At 44.4% G+C, this 18,695-nt stretch overlaps 1 protein-coding gene across 2 annotated transcripts in view; it reads left to right on the plus strand.

Moving 5' to 3' along the window:
* Positions 1-11,873: 11,873 nt before the first annotated feature.
* Positions 11,874-18,695, plus strand: part of LOC103678822 (kalirin RhoGEF kinase) — a 453,600-nt gene continuing 446,778 nt past the window's right edge. For both annotated transcript variants that reach the window (XM_040621337.1, XM_040621339.1), the window contains exon 1: positions 11,874-11,946. In XM_040621337.1, the coding sequence (XP_040477271.1) occupies positions 11,874-11,946 (73 nt within the window). The remainder of the gene's footprint in view (positions 11,947-18,695) is intronic.

Below are 18,695 nucleotides of genomic sequence, written 5' to 3' on the forward strand. Positions count from 1 at the left end.
AATGGAGGCATATTATTCTCACAGAGCAAGAAGTCCAAGACTATGCAATAGCTCCAGGGTGGCATCAGTGTTCCAGGCTCCTTTTCTCCTGCTTCACCATCCTTAGCTTATGGCTTTGTTGCCTCCTGGCCTCATAATGGCTGCTTTACCTCCTGCCTCCTGTTTGTGGACCAGGCAGGAGAAGGAAGAAAGGAAGGAAGGAAGGAAAGGGGAAACAGGAAAAGGAGAAAGGCATGTGGAAGAGAAAGGGAGGGTTTGTATGAAGAGGGCAAACACTTTCCCCAACTCCCAAGCTGACTCTCTCTGAGTCGTGTCTCATGACAAGAAATGGGTTACATGGCCACCCCTACTACAAAGGAGTGGGGGCAGGTGAGTATTTTAGCTGGGCACACTGCTCTTCTGAATAATATGGCCATTCTCTTAGTGAGGAGGCATGGATTTGGGGTAGATAACCAGCAGTGTCTATGCCTTTGAGCAGAAAGTTAGGGATGGGGACAGGGCAGGGATTGCTGGATAAATGAGAATGAAAAGTAGAATCTTATGCATGAAATGAAGCTTGAGTGTGTGTGTAGGTAGGACAAGATGGACAGGGGTGGCTTTGGAGAGTATGGGAAGGAGTAATCGGAAGAAGATAAGATTGGAAACATATGAGCCAAATGAAGGAGACGTGGGGCTTTTATCTGGCTCTTTAATTTCTCTGTGGAAGATCCAGAACAGCTTAGATGATCCTGTTTCACATTCTGTGAGGCGGCCTTCATCCCTTACTCCCAGCTTTTGTCCTCCTCGGTCTCCTGTTATCAAGCACGTTGGATAGAGATATAAAAAACACCACTTTCAAACTTGTACCCTTATGTTATATGAGAAGATGATAATGGAAATGCTTAAACTATTTTCTTTCCCTAAATTCACCTGTTATCTATATTTTAATTTTATATTATTATTATTCACATATTCTGTTGATCAACTCCTTTAATTCCCTTGGGTACCATACTCTATCAACCTTTCCATGACGAAACAGTTGGAAATTGTGTACTGCTAAATACGAGTTAGAAAAAAAATGTATACCAGAAACATAATACTTAGAAATTGACACACATATTTCTGTATGTAGATTTATGATTAGTATTTAGCCATGCTAAAATTGTATTTTACACACACATATTTCCCATTCATAACTGTCTTTTGAGAGTCAGATTTGTTCTTCAGCTTTGCAATTTCTTTTGTATCTTGGTGCAATTTGCTTTGGTCACTCTCTAAGCTACAGCTCTGAATAATTTTCCCATTGCTTGGCTCCAGCCCTTGTCTTTTTTCAGCATAATAGCTTTTGAAGGTAACTTTAAGCATTAACAAGAGTTGAAGAACCATGAAGAGTTTACTAGTATTAGAGGAAATCATGACATTATTTATTACTCTAAGTCAGGAGTCAGCAAAAGTTTTTTTGTAAAGGACCAGAGAGTGAATGTTTACAACTTTACAGGCCATATGGTCTCTGTCACAACTCCACGACTCTGCTGTTGCAGCACAAAAGTAGCCCGAGACGCTCATTAAATGAATGGGCGTGGCTGTGTTTGAATAAAACTTTATTTATGAGATCCCGCTCTAAGTGAATAGCAGGGAGAGACTCTCTCCCTTGCTCTACATCTCTCTCCACCGCTCTCGCTCTCCTATCTTATTTTCTTCTTATCAACATCTCTCTTCCACTTTTGTTTTTATACCTTTTTCACCCTAACCTGTTTCGCTTTCTTTTCCACATCTTGATTTCTTTCTTGTCACTTGCTACAAGACATATCCCCAAGGGATGGTTGGCAGATCCTCCTAACCCCTGGAGATGGCATCAGAGAGGAAACTTAACTCTTGGATGAGGCCACTTAGTGACACACAGAGGCTCCTGGGGCTGACTGGATTATGTATCTGGTGACTACTTAAGTGCATGTAACTTTCCTTGGGTGGCTTAAGAAAGTTTCAGTTTATTAGCTGCAGAATTCCTTCTGGCTTCCTTGGACCTGAATCTTTGAGATGACTAAAGAGGTCTTTCTCTTACAAAGTCTGTGGAAATCCAGGTGCATTTGCATGTTCTTTAATCTTTTTGAGTGTCCCCACCTTTTCAGTCTAGGCAAGGCTGGCAGGGAACGTGGGGGTGCAATCTATGAGGACAGCTTCCTTCGGAACTGGAAGAAATCCGGATTGCTTTACCTACTGCAGATTTCCTCCTCCAGGCAGGCTTTTTGGCCACCACAGCCTTCCCCTCAAAGACAGGATGAGGGGGAATTCACTTCAGTTGCAGCAGGAAAGATTAAGAGTAGAGGTCAGGAAGAACTTTGGTTCTGTCACAACTGTGTATCAAGCAAGGCCAAGACCAGGGGATGTTTTGGCGTTGCCTTGGAATTGTTAAAAGAAAAGGACAGATTACTTCCTATGCTTACTCCAAACAGAAAATAGTGTGACAAAGGAAGCAGCTTTGTGTTAGAAATTTCCTGTGCCGTATCGGCTGAGGGCTGGGAATCAAGATTTGAGGCCCAAATATCTTCCACCAGCTTCCTCTATGCAGGCCAACCCTCAGGATGCTGGCTGATCACTGCGACAGGGAAGGCCACCCGCCCTTCCAGTTTCTGAGGGACTCTGATCATTTTCCAGATTCAGAATTTTCTATCTCCCTCTTTTTCTCTCAGCTGTCTTTCAAGTCTGCAGAGCTATCCTCATTTGGAAAACCGAAATGAAGTGAAGATTTGGAAGCTTGGTCATCCTGTTGAACTCTACTCTCTGTCTGTCTTTCTTCACTGCCCAAACTTCACGGACAGACAGTTCAGCTGTGGTGCTTCCATTCCCCTCACCACGCGCTGGCCCCCGTCCTGTCTGCAGCCGGCTTCCGCCCTCCACTTTCTCTCTCCGGGCTGCTTATAGCCTGCACTGACCAAATCCTGTCTCCATGCCCCTCACTTCTCTGTGGCATCTGACATTCTGGACCCATCTGCCTCCCAACACAGTCTTGTCTCCTGTCCCCAAGGCCAACATGCTCCTGTGACTTGTATGCCTCTGTTTCTTTCAGGTACTGGCTTTACTGCCACACCTTGCCTGGGGAAGCCAGTTGGCAAGCTATTGTAGAAATTCAAGATTACGGAGCCAAGGGCTGTGGGCTGGCGTTGGAGGGAAAGGAGGCAATGGATGCCATTTCAAAGGAAAGCTTTGGCTTAATGACAGCATGGACGCAGGGCATCGAAGAGGCAGAGGAGCCAAGCAAGTCTCCCAGGGTTCGAGTCTGTGACACTGGGATAATGAAGTCAGGAAAGTCGGGAAGAGGTGCTGGTTCCAAGGCAAATTTGATTTGAGTAGAAAGCAGGACATACAAGTGGATAATATGTCTAAAGAGGGAAAGTTAATGGAAATGGATAGAAAACCTTTTATTTCATTTGCTGTTGTTGCTTCAGCCAACTCCTGGCTCCTTAATCAATATTTCCAGTTCCCAAGCCATCCCAGGCTCTGCACCGACCATTCTAATTGCTGGTGGGACGCGACCGCCTGCTTGCTCACCACCCCTCAGACTCCTAAAGCAGGACACGCATTACAGGGAAGCAGCCTGGAAAACTGGCCTTGGAGTCATGAGTTCTGGGGTCTGCCGTTTGGGCAAGTCACTTTACTCTCCAGTTAACAGTTTTCTCATCAGTGAACCGAAGGTTTAGATTAAGTAATATCTTATTTAATCGCTTTCCTGTTTTTCCCCAGTGTGGTTTCTCTCCTAGATTTTTTTTCTTCTGTTAGTTGTGCCACCATTCTTCTAGTGGCCTCGTGCCCAGAAGTGTCCTGAACTCCTGACGTTCTTGTGCTCCATGTAAGAAAGACTCCCCAGGTGATGAGTCTCTTTCTCCTCATTGTAAAGAATCATGTTACGAAATTTTAAATATTTAAATATAGTGTCTATATTTTGAGACCATGAAAATCCCATATAATCCCCACAAAATAACTGCTATTTCTTGTAAGCACATAGAGTTTTACCATATTTTTTAACAAAAATTAATATTTTTAAAAATAGCTTTATTGTCAAATGTTTGACATTTGATAAATTGGATGTATGTATGTATTTATTTAAAGAATTTGTTTATTTATTTAACAGAGAGAGAGAGAGAGAGTGCACAAGCAGGAGAAGCGGCAGAGGGAGAGGGAGAAGCAGGCTCCCCGCTGAGCCTGACACGGGACTCGATTCCAGGACACTGGGATCATGACCTGAGCCAAAGGCAGACGCTTAACTGACCAAGCCACCCAGGCGCCCTGAGATTGGATGTATTTAAAGTGCACAATTTGATCAGTTTTGACATAAGCATACACTTATGCAACCATCTCCATGATCAAGAACATCTCCATCACCTCCAAATGTTGCGTCATTCCCCTTTGTCACCCCACCATCCTGCTCCTCCTCTCCCAGTCTGCCCCTCTGGTCATCTCCAGACAACCAACGACCTGTGTTCTGCAAGCATAGATTACTTTGTGTTTCCTAGAACTTTATATAAATGGAATAATTTAGTACGTACTTTTTTTTTTTTTACTTCTTTCACTCAGCATGATTAGTTTGAGTTTCATCCATGTATTGTTGCTATAGAAAGAATTCATTCTTTTTTATTACCAAGTAGTAGTCTATCCTGTGTATATACAGTAATTTGTTTATCCTTTCCCCTGTTGATGGATTTTTGGATTGCTTCCAGTTTTTGGCTATTATAAATAAAGCTATTAGGGGCATTTGTGTACAAGTCTTTGCATGAATATATGCTTTTATTTCTCTTGGGTAAATATCAAGAATGACTGAGTCATATAGCAGGTGCATGTTTAATAAACTATCAAACTATTTTCTGAACTGGTTGCACCATTTTACATTCCCACCAGAAGTGCAGGAGAGTTCCAGTTGTTTCACATTTTCACCAACATTTGAGATGAGCAAGTCTTTTTATTTTTAGACATTTTAATAGATTGTGACATCTCCTTGTGGTTTTAATTTGTATTTCCCTAATGACAAATGATGTTGAGTATTTTCTCAAGTGTTTATTTGCCATGTATTTGCTAATGTGGGTTTATGTTCAAATCTTTTGTCCAATTTTTAAAAATTGGGTTTTTTTTCCTTCTTATTTTGGAAGTTCAAGAGTTCTTTATATATTCTCGATATAGTCCTTCATCAGATAGGTGATTTTCAAATACTTTCTTTTAGTGGCTTGTCTTTTCATTATCTTAATAGTATCTTCTAAGGCAGAACTTCTTAATTTTTATGAAGTCAAGTCTATAATTTTTTAAAAGAGATTATGCCTTAGGTGTCATATCTAAGAAATCTTTGCCTACCCTGAAGTCACCAGGATTTTCTTCACTGTCTTCCAGAAATTTTATAGTTTTGGGTTTTACATTTAGGTCTATGATGATTTTGAGTTAATTCTTGTATATTGTGTGAGATACTGATCTAAGTACATTTTCTTTTTGCATACAGATATTACGTAGGGAGAATAATACTGTTCCCCAAAGGTGTCTATGTCCTGGTCCCCAGAACCTGTAGATATGTTATGTTACACGGCAAACAGGAATTAAGGTTTCAGATGGAATTAAGGTTGCTAATCAGATGACCTTAAAATAGGGAGATTATTCTAGATTTATCTGGGTGAGCCCAACGTAATCACAGAGGTTCTTAAAAATGGGAGGGGGGCTGAAAGAGAACCAAAGATGGCAGTGTAGAATGGACTTGGCCTGTATTGCTGGTTTTGAAGATAGAAGGAGGGAGACACAAGCCAAAAAAAGGCTTCTAGAAGATGGGCAAAGCAAGGAAACAGATTCTACCCTGGAACCTCTAGAAAGAATGGGAATCCCTGTTAATACCTTGATCTTAGCCCAGTGAGACCCGTTTCAGACCTTTGACTTCCACAATTACAAGATAGTAAAATTTGTGTCATTTTAAGTCACTATGTTTGCGGTAATTTGTTATAGCAATCACAGAAACTGACACAGGTTTTCAGTTGTTCAGGCACCATCATAAAGAGCATCCTTCTTACACCAAATTCCCTTTGATCTTTGTTGAAAATCAATTGAACATACGTGTGTGGGTTTGTTTCTGGACTCCATTCTGTTCCATTCATCTATTTTTCTATCTTCATGCCAAAATCACATTGTCTTGGTTACTGCAATTTTATAGTGAGCATAGAATTTGGGTAGTGTAAGTCCTCCAATTTTCTTCTCAGTTTTCCTGGCTTTTCTAGTTTCTTTGCATTGAGTCAGCTTGTCAATATCTACCAAAAAAACCAAAACAAAAAACCAAAAAAATTTCACAAAACCCTTCTGGGATCTTAATTGGGATTGCAATGAATCTACAGATCAGTCTGGAGAAAATTGATGTCTTAAGCATTTTGAGTCCTCTGACTCATGACACAGTATATCTCTCCATTTATTGAAATCTTCTTTAATTCCTTTCAGCAGTGTATTGTAGTTTACAGTGTGTGGGTCTTGCATATCTTCAGTCAGACTTAGCCTTTATATTTAATATTTTGCCAAGCTAATGTAAATAGTGATTTTTAAAATTTCAGTTTTTAAACTTTCAATGCTAGTGTAGAGAAATACAATTTATTATTTTAATTGGTCTTATATCCTGAAATCTTACTAAATACATTATTAGTTCTAGAGGTATTTTGATAGATTTCATGGAATTTTCCAAGTAGACAATCACGTTGTCTATGAATAATGACAGTTCTACCTCTACTGTCTAATTTGGGTGCCTTTAATTTCCTTTTCTTGCCTTATCATACTTGTTAGAACATCTAGTACAATGTTGAATAGGAGTCAGTGTGGACATCCTTGCTTTGTTCTGATCTTAGGGGAAAAGCAATCTTTTACCATTAAGTATAGTATTAGCTATAGGGTTTTTTGTTTTGTTTTTTGGGTTTTTTTTTGGTAGATGCCCTTTATTAAGTTGAAGAAGTCCCTTCTTTTCCTAGTTTGCTAAGAGCTTTGATCAGAAATGAATACTGTATTTTTGTCAAATGGTTTCCTGCATCTATTAAGATGATCATACGGTTTTTCTTTTTTTAATATGGTATATTAATTTTCTAGAGCTGCTGTAACAACATACCACAAACTGGGTGGCTTAAAAGAACGGAAATTTATTTTGGCTGGAGGTCCAAAACTAAGGCGTCAGCAGGGCCATCCTCCTTCTGAAATTGCATAGAATCCTTCCTTGCTTCTTCCTAGCTTCTGGTGTTGACCATCAGTTCTTGGCAATCCTCGGCATGCAGCTGCATCATTCCAACCTCTGCCTCTGTTGTCACATGGTGTTTTCCCTGTATGTCTGTCTTCACAAGTTTTTCTCTTATAAGGACCCCAGTCATATTGGATTAGGACCTACTGTAATGACCTCATCCATAATTGATTACATCTGTAAAGACCTTATTTCCAAAGTAGGTCATATTCACAGCTACTGGGGATTAGGATTTCAATTTATCTTTTGAGGGGACACAATTCAACCTATGACATATGGTAAATTACACTGGTAAATTTTCAAATGTCAAACCAACCTTGCATCAATGAGAAAAACCTACTTGGTTATGATATATTATCCTTTTTATTATTTATTTATTATTTTAGAGAGGGGGAGGGGCCAAAGGAGAGGGAGAGAGAGAATATTAAGCAGGCTCCATGACCAGTGAGGAGCCTGACGTGGGGGTTGATCTCACAACCCTGAGATTATGAACTGAACAAAAATCAAAGAGTCAGATGCTTAACCAGCTAAGCCACCCATACAGCCCCTGTATTATCCTTTTTATATGTTATTGGATTTAATTTGCTGAAGTTTTGTTAAGAATTTTGCATCTATGTTTATGAAGGATAGTGTTCTATAGTTTTCTTTTTTCTTTTCTTCTCTTAATTGGCCTTTGGTTAGTTTTGGCACAAGAGTAATGTTGGCCTCATAGAAATATTTGGGAAATATTTCCTCTTCTTCACTTTTCTGGAAAAGTGAGTATGGGATTGGTATTATTTCTTCTTTAAATGTTTCATAAAATTCACCAGTGAAGCCACCTGGATCTTGAATTTTCTTTATGGGAAACTTTAAGCTACAAATTTAATTTCTTTAATAGATATATGGCTATTTAAGTTATCTGTTTCTTTTTGAGTAAGCTTTAGTAGTTTGTGTCTTTCAAGGAATGTGTCTATTTTATGTAAGTTGTTGAATTTATTGGCATAACTTGTTCATAATATTCCCTTTTATTCTTTTTACATCTCCATTATCGTAATGATGTCACCTCTGTCATTCCTGCTAACAGTAATTTGATTCTTCTCTCGTTTCCTTATTTCAGTCTGACTAGAGGTTTATCAATTTTATTGATCTTTTCAAAGAACTCACTTTTGGTTTCATTGATTTTTCTCTTGTTTTTCAGTTATCTATTTCATTGCTTTCTACTCTTTTAAAATACTGTTCTTATGCTTTGGATTTCATTTGCTGTTAAGGTAGAACAGGAGATCACTGGTTTGAGTTCTTTCTTTTCAAAGTAGATATTTTAGTCCTCTCAATTTCCCTCTAAATACTGCTTGAGCTGTTTCCCACAGGTTCTTATATGATATGTTCATTTTATTCACTTTAAAATTCTTTCTAGGGGCGCCTGGGTGGCACAGCGGTTAAGCGTCTGCCTTCGGCTCAGGGCGTGATCCCGGCGATGTGGGATCGAGTCCCACATCGGGCTCCTCCGCTATGAGCCTACTTCTTCCTCTCCCACTCCCCCTGCTTGTGTTCCCTCTCACTGGCTGTCTCTATCTCTGTCGAATAAATAAATAAAATCTTAAAAAAAATAAATAAAATTCTTTCTAACATTGCTTTTACGTTCTTAGTTGAACATGGGTTATTTAGAAGTATGTTAGTTTCCAAATATTTGGGGGTATTTCCCATATATTTGTCACGGATTTCTAATTTCATTCTATTGTGTTCAGAAAACATACTTTGTATGATTAAAAAAAATTGAGGTATAATTTGCATACCACTTTGCATGGTGTTAATTCATTTAAATTTGAGACTTGTTTTATGGCTTAGCATATGGTTTATCTTGTTACATGTTACCTGTGCACTTGAAAAAAATGTGCATATGCTGTTATTGACTGGAGTATTCTATAAACATCAGTTAGGTTAAATTGGTTGATTGTGCTGTTCATATTCTTACTGATGATCAGTCTCCTTATTCTATCAATTATTGAGACAGATATTAAAATGTCTGACTCTAATTATGAATTTGTCTATTGCTCCTTATAGTCCTATCAGTTTTGCTTCATATATTTTGAAACTCCATTATTAAATGCAAAAACTCTTTGAATTGTTACATCCATCTGATGAATTAAAATGTCCCTCTTGATCTCTGGTAATATTCTTTGCTCTGAAATCTTCTTTGATAATAATATAGCTATAAACATTTAAAATTTTAATAAAAATTACCAAATTTCCTCTAAAAAATTGGTCTCATATAAGGTTTCCCCCCATTCTAGTCCACATTGATTGAGACTTTGATATGAACCTTCCTCTAAACATGTAATGTTTCTTCTGAATTTGGGATCAGCTAATACTCTTGCTAGGCTTCCGGTTCTCAATATGCACAACGATGGCTGTTGGTAACAGTTCCGTCGCCATGTGTATATGTGGGAATATAGGGCAGGGTTTAGGCATGGGGTTAAGGGGAGGCAAAATTTAGAAAAGACAAATGAGAAGTACTTTCATTGTCAGAGAAGGTGGTAGACAAGGGGGTGTCTGGATGCTTTAAGGCAATTCAAAATACCAGGGCCAGATGAATTAGATCTCATGGAAATTATCTTAGAGTCACTATTAATAATTTTTTAGAAATGGAACCTGATAGATGTACCCAGGACTGGAGACAGGCAACTGTACTATATTTAGTGGGTTAAAAAAAAAAATGTGTGACATTCAGTAAAGAAAGGGATGAGTACAGGGAGCTAGAAAGGGTTCACTAAAAACTTACTTAATTCATTCTATTTGCTGTTAGAGGTACCCCGTTAGTAGATCTGGAAAGCTCCCAGTGCTTCGATCCAGAGAGAGGTGGAACCAAGTAGGTTATTAGAGATAAATAGATCCAGGAGATTCTGGCTGGTGGGTCCAGGCCATCAACTTTAGACGAGGACCTGGTTTTCCTATTAGGTGTGTTTTAACACCTTAGGTCAGGCCACAGCCTCTCCATCTGCCTGGATGAGGCAGCAACACCTCCCAACACACCACATTAAGTACTTAGGTCTAAAGAGCTTCTGTTTTGTAGGCTCTGCAGTCACTAGAACTATAAACAGAATACTGGCTAATTATTGTTTAATTATTGCTTAAAAACCAATTGGCACAATACAATCACTGCATTAATTACCCCATACAGCATCTGCTTTCTTTTTTGCTGTCTTCCCCATTCCTCCCTAGCCCCTCTCCCCACTTTAATTGAAATTCAGCTTGCTGTAACACCTCCTTTCTCCTGGCCAACTGGATCTCTCCATTCACACGAGGGAGAGGAACAAAACAGAGAAGGCCCCCAGGGATTAGGGAGTTTTGACAGCTGTCCAAGCCGAGCTCAGATACGGGCCAAGTACTGAGGCAGGACAGAGACAAATGAGAGAGAAGAGAGTGACAGGGGGAGGGAGAGATGGGCAGGGAGACATCGCAAGAGGAATAAGCGGGACAAAGAGTCACAGAGACAGGCAGAGATGTTTAAAGGGGCGCCGAAAAGGGGGAAAAGGAAACGAAAGGCTAAAAAAGAGAGGAACTAAGGCGAGATGGTGAGGAAAATGAGAGAGGCTCAGGAGGGGAGGGAGACCGGCAAGAGCTTTGTCAGGAAGGAGGGGAAAAAGTCCAGCCTCTAGGGACAGGTCAGTGCAGCTCCGGGACCCGTCTGAAGAGGAGGCGGCCGGGCAGCGTGGGGTTCCCCTCACACACCTGGGCGCGGGGTGGGGCGGAGGACGGCCGCGGGGGTGGGGGCACGACGGCGGGAGCAGAGAGCAGAGAGCGCGGGGCCGAGGCGGCGGAGCCCCTGGGCGAGCCCGGCGGCCCCGCACTCGCCCGCCGGCCCCGCCCCCTCCTCGGCCGCCTCCTTCGCCGGGGCTTTTCCTGCGGGGCTCAGGAAGCCGGCCTAGCGCAGCCACGAACAATAGCTCCGGGCTCGGGCTCGGCTCCGGGAGAGGCAGGCGCGCAGCTGCGGGGGAGGGAGGCGTCCGCGCCGCGGCTATCCCGCGGCGAGCGGCCGGCCCGGGCCGGAGCTTCAGTTCAGCTCCGCGCTGCCCGGGTCATTGTTGGCCGGGACTAGGGAGCGGGAGCCGGGGGAGGAGCCGGAGAGGCGGCGGCGGCGGCGGCGGCAGCGGCGGCGGCGGCGGCGGGAGCCAGAGGGGGAGCCAGAGAGCGAGCGAGGGAGGGAGGCAGCGAGCGAGAGAGAGAGGGAGGGAGGAGGTAGAGAGACAGGGAGGGTGGGAGGGAGGAGGAAAAATAAAGAGGAGAGCGGAGCAGGGCTGAACAATAGAGACAGGCAGACGGGCGAGGAGGAGAACCAGCTGCCACTGCTGGGGGAGAGCGGGCGCCCAGGCAGCCCGGACCCCGGCCCCGGCTCGACCCCGGCCAGACAGCAGGCGGCCAGCGCCCGCGGGGAAGGGGTACCATGGGGGAGCCGGAGGCAGGCGCCCCCAGCCCGCCGCGCGCCTCAGCCTGAGGGAGGCTGGGCGTCCTCTGCCCCAGCCCCGCCGCCTCAGCCGCCCGAGCCGCCCGCCCTCGAAGCCGCGAGTCCGACCGGTCTGCGGCCGCGGCCGCTGCGCCCCGCGCCCTTCGCCCAGCGGGCGCCCCGCAGCCCTCGGCCCCGGGCTCGGCGGGCCCCGGCTGCCCGCAGACGCCTCCCCCAGTCATGAACCCCCCGGAGGGGGCAGCGGAGGAAGGAGGAGCAGCGGACTCGGACGTGGACGCCTTTTTCCGGACAGGTAAGCTGGGAAGGGCGCGGGGGGCCCGGGGGAGGGCTGCTGCCTGGGACGCGGCGTGTCGGACAAGTTTAGGGAAGGAGGGCTGTTGCTGGGGTGTGCGTGTCGGGGGTCAGTCCTCGTCGTCGGGCTGGAGTTGCCGAGATTCTTGTTATGGCAATGCTGCTTGCGTTTTGGGGAGGGGTGGGGGCTGGGAGCAGGCACCCCTCGGCGTTCACCCCACTTGCGGGAGTCGGTGTTGGGGAGGCGGGAGGCGGTCCCCTCGGCCGCCTTCTCCCGGAGCGCGGGGATGGGGCGATGTTGGATCACTTTGCAGCGCGCGGCTCTGCTACCGGCGTCCCCGGCCCCTCCCTCGGCTTCCCCCCTCCCCCAGCGCTTGTCAGCCAGCCTCTGGCCGCCCTGGGCTGGCACCCCTTCTCCGGCCGGGGGCCCGGGGCCCTGACGCGTAGAGTGGGGCAGCGGGGACCGGGAGTCGCGCACGCTGCTGACTGACAGGAGCCGGACGGACCAAGGACGGTCATGCCTGGTGTGTGTGGGGAGCCGGCGTCTCCGACTTGAGAGGCAGACGGGGCTGGGAGGGCAGTGGGCGCCTCGGACCTCCTCCGTGTCCTCCTCTTCTCCAGTTCTGGGAACGGATGAGCTTTTCTTAAGAATCACTCATTCCTGGAAGTGTGAGTTAGCGTCCTCCTCATACACACCCACTGAATCTTTGCTTGCCTGTGGTATATAGAGCTCCCAGATCTGTCTTTACAGCTGTTCGTGGCCCCTGCCCCCTTCCACCCCCAGGTCTATAGCTCTTCTTGCTCCCTGGCTCCACAACCCCTTCCCCAGAACAGACACCGACCACCCTCATCTCCCACCACCTGTGGCCCTATTTCTCTGACGGCCAGGGATTCCCTATCTCCCGTTTACCTGTGGCTTCCACCAGTTCCCCATCTCCCATGTCTGGAACCATTTTGTCTGGGATCTTTGTCCCAAGGAGTCTGATAAGTTGTGGGGACCCTGCACATCTGCCCTGTCTTTCCATAAGTTGGATTAGAGGACATGAACTGGTGGGGTCAAGGATCAGGTTAGCTCTGAAGGCTCTCTGCACATCCATCTGTTTCCTAATCTCATTGCCTTGCCCTAGAGGTCATCTCTAGGGAAGAGGGTGGGGTGTTTTGTTGGGGAGACTTGTGGCTTTAGAAGTCAAGACTTGATTGGTCCATATGTTCATTTTTCTGGTTGGTCTGAAGAGGAAAGAACTGGAACACAGGAGCTGATGCCAGGGCCTGGAAAAAGCAGAGGAAGCCTCTGTTACCCTCTCCTGCTTCCCAGGGCTCAGCCTTGCTTCTCTCCTTCCTTTTCCACAGACCTTCATTCTATATATGCATTCTTACCCCTCTTGCCCCCATCAGTCTCTATCTCTTGCGCTCACACACACACACTGCCCAGGACCCAAAGCATGGATTCTAAAGAGGCTCCTGACCTAAGTTTATTACCTGGCATCTAGGGGAAAGGTTCCCTGGCCTAAGTCAGGAGGTCTCCCCTGACATTCCCTGCTCCCCTTGCCTCCCTTCTCTGGCCAAAGTCTGTCTTTTCTTAGCTCTATGGAAAAAAAAAAAACCCTCTTGGAGTGTGAGCCTTCCCACCTTCCCTTTCTGGACCCCACTTTCATCTTTTGGCAACCATTCCTCCTTCCCCTTTCTTCCCATCTAAATACTATTTCCTGTCCATTCTCTGTCCCAGGCCCTTGGAGCTGAGTTCAGTTTCTGGAGGCTTGATAATTTCACACAGTGTTAATGGTGTTAATGGCCTATAATGGTCCAATGTGTTACTTTTCCCAGGGCCTTTCAAAACACAATGTGTGACTTATATTGTCTAGCCCTGGCTCAAATCACAGAATAAATAGCAGACTGGGGTCTGTCTCCTGTGGGACTCCTGTTGGGGATATTCTCCTTCCTCCTTGGGCAGCCTTTTTGTGTGTGTGTGTTGGGGGGTAGGTCTGAGATGCAGTTAGAATCAGAGAAAGGTTAAATTCTCAGTGAATAAGGCTGGAAATGACTGATGACATGTAACAAGTTGCAAGTGGGAATATATACTGCCAGTGGCTGGGTCTAGGACTGCCTCCCTTCCATTCCCCAACTGGGGTCATCTGTGCTCTTCTTCCTGACCTCACTTCCTCTAGTGTCTAGCCTGGGCTTTTGCTGAGGATTCTTAAGCCTGGAATAAGGCCATATTTTGTAACCTTCTCCCTTCTGATTCTCCATCTGTACCTGGTAGGCCAGACAGATTATATATTTATTCAGTTGAACAACCAAGAAAACTTCAAACACATTTTCAAAGTCCCTAGCACTAAAGTTACCCCCTACTTCCTGGTGGAAAATTTTACATGCATTAAGGACCAGACTGGCAATTGCTTTGCCAGATCCCTGGCCTACTATGCTTCTAATAAGGCATGTTTTGAATAATTCTGGCATTTTGATCCCTTACTTGTCCTCTTCTGGTTATTTTGGTATTTCAGTTCTCTTGACCAACTGATTAAGCTAGATTCCCTAAATCTCAAGTCCCTGCACACACACACACACACACACACACATGCACACGCACCCCAGGCCACTATTCTTACAGATTAGTGGATTCCATCACAATAGTTTTATTGATCATTTTTATGATGTAGAGGAGGCAAAATATTATAGGAACTGGAAATAGACACCAGTTGGAATAGAAACCAACAAAGATTTTTCAGTTCCTACTAGAAGCCTTCTGCTGTCCAGGGTGCTGTGGAATACAAAAGAAATAGTCAAAGTGGTCTTTGACTTCGAAGAACTTTTAAAAGGAGTTTGACAATTATTGCTCACTTGGAGATTAATTAATTGGTAAACGTTATGGTTTTATAAGATAAAAAGTTGACAGAACTATAGATGAGGTAGAATCAAGGGTAGTCCTTGAAGGGGCTGGAGAGTGGGAGGAACAGCATGGGTAAAAGGCACAGAAGAATTGGGGGCATTGACATTCAGGTTCCTGGGCACCAAATAGAAGGGGTAGGTTAGGGAGTAATAGGGCATAGGGATAGGTAAGTGAGGCAGGACCAGATAAGGAGAGTCTGGGAAGCCCAAGAGAGGATTTGGGTTTGATTCAGAGTCATCAGGGAATTGTTTTAGGTTCTTGAGCAAGGTACATCCTGAACAAAGTGGTATTTGGAAAGATTAATCCGGGGGTAATATGATTGATGAGGTGGAGACAAGAGAGAAAGAATCCAGAGAGATAGGACAGTGATTCAGAGCTGAGTGGGAGCAAGCTTGGTCTGGGTTGGTGGCAAAAAGGATGGGGAGTGAGGGACAGCTCTGAGAGACATTTCCAAAAGCAGAGATGTGGAGGTTTATTGACAAACTAGCTATCAGAGGGAGAAGAAAAGTAAGCCCATGAGGAAACGGAAGTAACTGGGTTGAGACTGTAGACAACTGACAGTCTAACAGTGTGCCAACTGACATGGTCTGATTGAGGACAGGAACCGGTTTGCAGGGCAGATAATGATGTTGGCTTTGGAAATGGTGAACGAGAGATGACTGATGCACAGCCAGGTGGAGCTTTTTTGTGGAAAAAATGGGACTCAAGCAGGAGATTCGGGCTGGCGATGTGGACTTGGAAGCCTTCTAGGTCAAGGCTGGATGCAGCGGAAGCTTTGGCTGTCAGACCAAGGGAGTGGAGGGAGGAAGGGAAGGGCTAAAGTTAGAATTTGGGGGGGAAATCCTTATTTGTAACATGGCAACAAAGGAGAATTGATCTTGGAGACCCTGGGGCGTCCAAGTGGCTTCTGATGTGAAAACAGGCTGCAGACAGGTTGAGCAAGGAGAGTGCTGAATAAGTGTCATTGGATGTGATGAACACGAGGCCACTGCGAGCTCTTGGGAGCACAGTATTAGAAGAGGCAGTCAGAGTAGGGATTTGGGGTTGTGGGTGGGAACCCATTACCTGCACAGTTTATCAGTGAAAGGAAAAAGAGGTTGGGTGCCAGTCAGAAGAAAGGTTAGTATCAAGGAAAGGAGTTTTTCATTTTTTTGCCAGGGAGTCAATAGAGGTTTGTAGTGGGAAGGGAGAAAGCTTATGGACAAGAACACTGAAGATGCTAGATTAATTGTTGCATTAGATACCTGGAGAGGTGAGACAAAAATAGGTTCCCTAACAAATATAAGAGCTTAGTTTTGGTGAGCAGAGGAGAAAACTTTTTTTTGAGACTGAAAGGAAAAAAGAAGTTGGGAGGATAAGTGAAAAGAGATTGATGTGGAAATATCTTCTACCTCTACCTTTCTGTTGGGCTTTGGTCCTATGAGTCCAGACAGTTTCAGCTGGAGTCTTTGCTGCCACTTGGACTTCAGCTAGCCTCAAACTCAACTCTGTATGTCTTTCTAACTCCCCACACTAGCTCTTTCTCTTGCATTCCTTAATTCTGTAAGTGGCATCTCCCCTCTCCCAGTCATGATAATTAAAACCTTGGTATTTTTTTAAACAAGATTTTATTTATTTATTTGACAGAGACAGCCAGCGAAGAGGGAACACAAGCAGGGGGGGTGGGAGAGGAAGAAGCAGGCTCCTAGCAGAGGAGCCTGATGTGAGGCTCGATTCCAGAACGCTGGAATCACGCCCTGAGCCAAAGGCAGACGCTTAACGACTGCGCCACCTAGGCGCCCCCAAACCTTGGTATTGTCTATGAGGATTTTCTCTCCTCTAATAAATCCTGTTGAATTATCTTTCATCATCAGCCCTTGTTGTTCATCTACAGCCTCGGCTCTAGTCCAGGACCTATTATGTTGCCCATAGCCTCCTTTCTTGTCCCATGGAATGTGCTCTTTCACCTCACTCCAGGTTGGCACCTGCAGGCAGATGGCACTACTTTTTATCACATTGCTGCCAGGTTTATGAACCTGCAGTGACTCCCTAGTGTCTTCAGGGTCAAGACCATACTTCATAGCTCACCTCCAGCCAGGCTGCTCTTCTCACTTCCCAAGGGCATCATCTACCCCTGCACCCCCACTCTCCAACCTCTGAATTCCTAAAACACTCACTTGTTTGTATTCACTTTCTCACTTCATCCGTGGTATTGTATTGTTTTTAGTCCTCTCATACACATAAGGCTTGTCTCCCCCACTGAAGTTACTTGTTCTTTGCAGGTAAGGAAAAAGATCTTTTAAAAAGCTTGTGATTCATCAATTAAAAAAAAAACACAAAACCAAATCACCTCCTCCTAATGTAGGTAAAGCAAACATGGTAAAATATAAGCAGTTGTTGAATCTAGGTGGTGGTATATTGGTATTCACTATGTGATTCTTCAGACTTTTCTCTCAGATGATAATCTCATCCCACCTGGACAGAGAAATTGGACATCATCATGTCCAGGTCATCAAGAAGTTGTTATTTTGGAATAATATCTATTGTGTGTGCAATTCTTTGAGTAAATATCACCACTCCATCTGTGCAATGCCAGGCGCCGAAGGGGAATGGTTTCTTTTGCAGCAAAGGAAAACATCTCTTTTTGACACATTCTTGATACTCCAGAATGATGCTTAATTCAATGTTTATTGTTCCTTTTTGATTCTCCTTCACTTTCACCCATCATGAGTTGGTCTTTAGGTCACATCATTTTCCAGGAACTTCTTGGGGAGTACTGAGAGGACTTTGTTGTCCTAGAGACGGAATGTTGTTAATATTTCTACTATTGTATTTGTACAGGCTATTTCTACATTAATATATTTTAGAATATATCAGTGACATCCAAGCATCATCCTGTGCCACCAGTCATCAATAACTTGATTATTGGCCCCTTCTGTCCTATTGTATTTGATAATCTTTTGGGGAGCGGAAGAGGTGTTAGAATAAACTGAAGCTATAGAAAATGATAAAGGTGAGAAGGTGATAGAAATCTCCCTGACTATAAATATCAGTAAAACACTAGAACAAATGAACAACGGGGTCCTTCTAAGATGTTGGAGAATTAACACTTTTACTTGACAGATTTCTTTCTGCTTCTGGAGGTAGGCAGTATGGTGTAGTCTGGTGGTTCTCAACTGGGGGCAATTTTGTCCCCTAGGGAACATTTGGCAATATCTGGAGACAGTTTTTTGATTGTCACAACTTGGCATCTAGTGGGTAGAGGTCTAGTGTTCTGCTAAGCATCTTATAATGCACAGGACAATAAATAATTTCCCAGCCCCCAAATGTCAATAGTGCTGAGGTTGAGAAACCCTGGTATAGCCAGAATGTCATAGGCTTTGGATCAGATAGGGCTAGCACTAACCAGGGGTAGAATCTGGGGTAAATTGTTTAATGTCTCTCATTTTCAGTCTTTTGCAAAAGCGGACTAAGAATGCTTATTTCTCAGGTTGGGACATTAAATACGAAAAACATTCTGCCACACAGTGGTAGCGTAAGACATTCTAGCTAGCTGCCCTTGTTGCTCCTGCTTTTTAAATTATTAAGTGAACATGCTTATATAGAGGCTGGGGGATCTCCAGAAGAGGTGTTGTGCGGGACTTTTGCCATGGGGCGGGAGAGGGTGCCGGAGAGGTGCACGATGGAGTTCAGGAATCAGAAGGCTAGGGTTTAGGCTTCCACTGTCTTTTATTCTTTCCTTCAATCATTTGTTTGACAGATATTTATGGGGTGCCTGCTGCGCCATGTACTGTACTATGGGAGTATATAAAATCATTACAGCAAAGAATATAGAGCAGGAAGGGAAGTGGGTATAAATATGCCCCTTCAGGGAGCACTGGGAT

The sequence above is a fragment of the Ursus maritimus genome, unplaced genomic scaffold, assembly GCF_017311325.1.
Source record: "Ursus maritimus isolate PB19 unplaced genomic scaffold, ASM1731132v1 scaffold_4, whole genome shotgun sequence".
In the NCBI taxonomy this organism is placed as follows: Eukaryota; Metazoa; Chordata; class Mammalia; order Carnivora; family Ursidae; genus Ursus; species Ursus maritimus.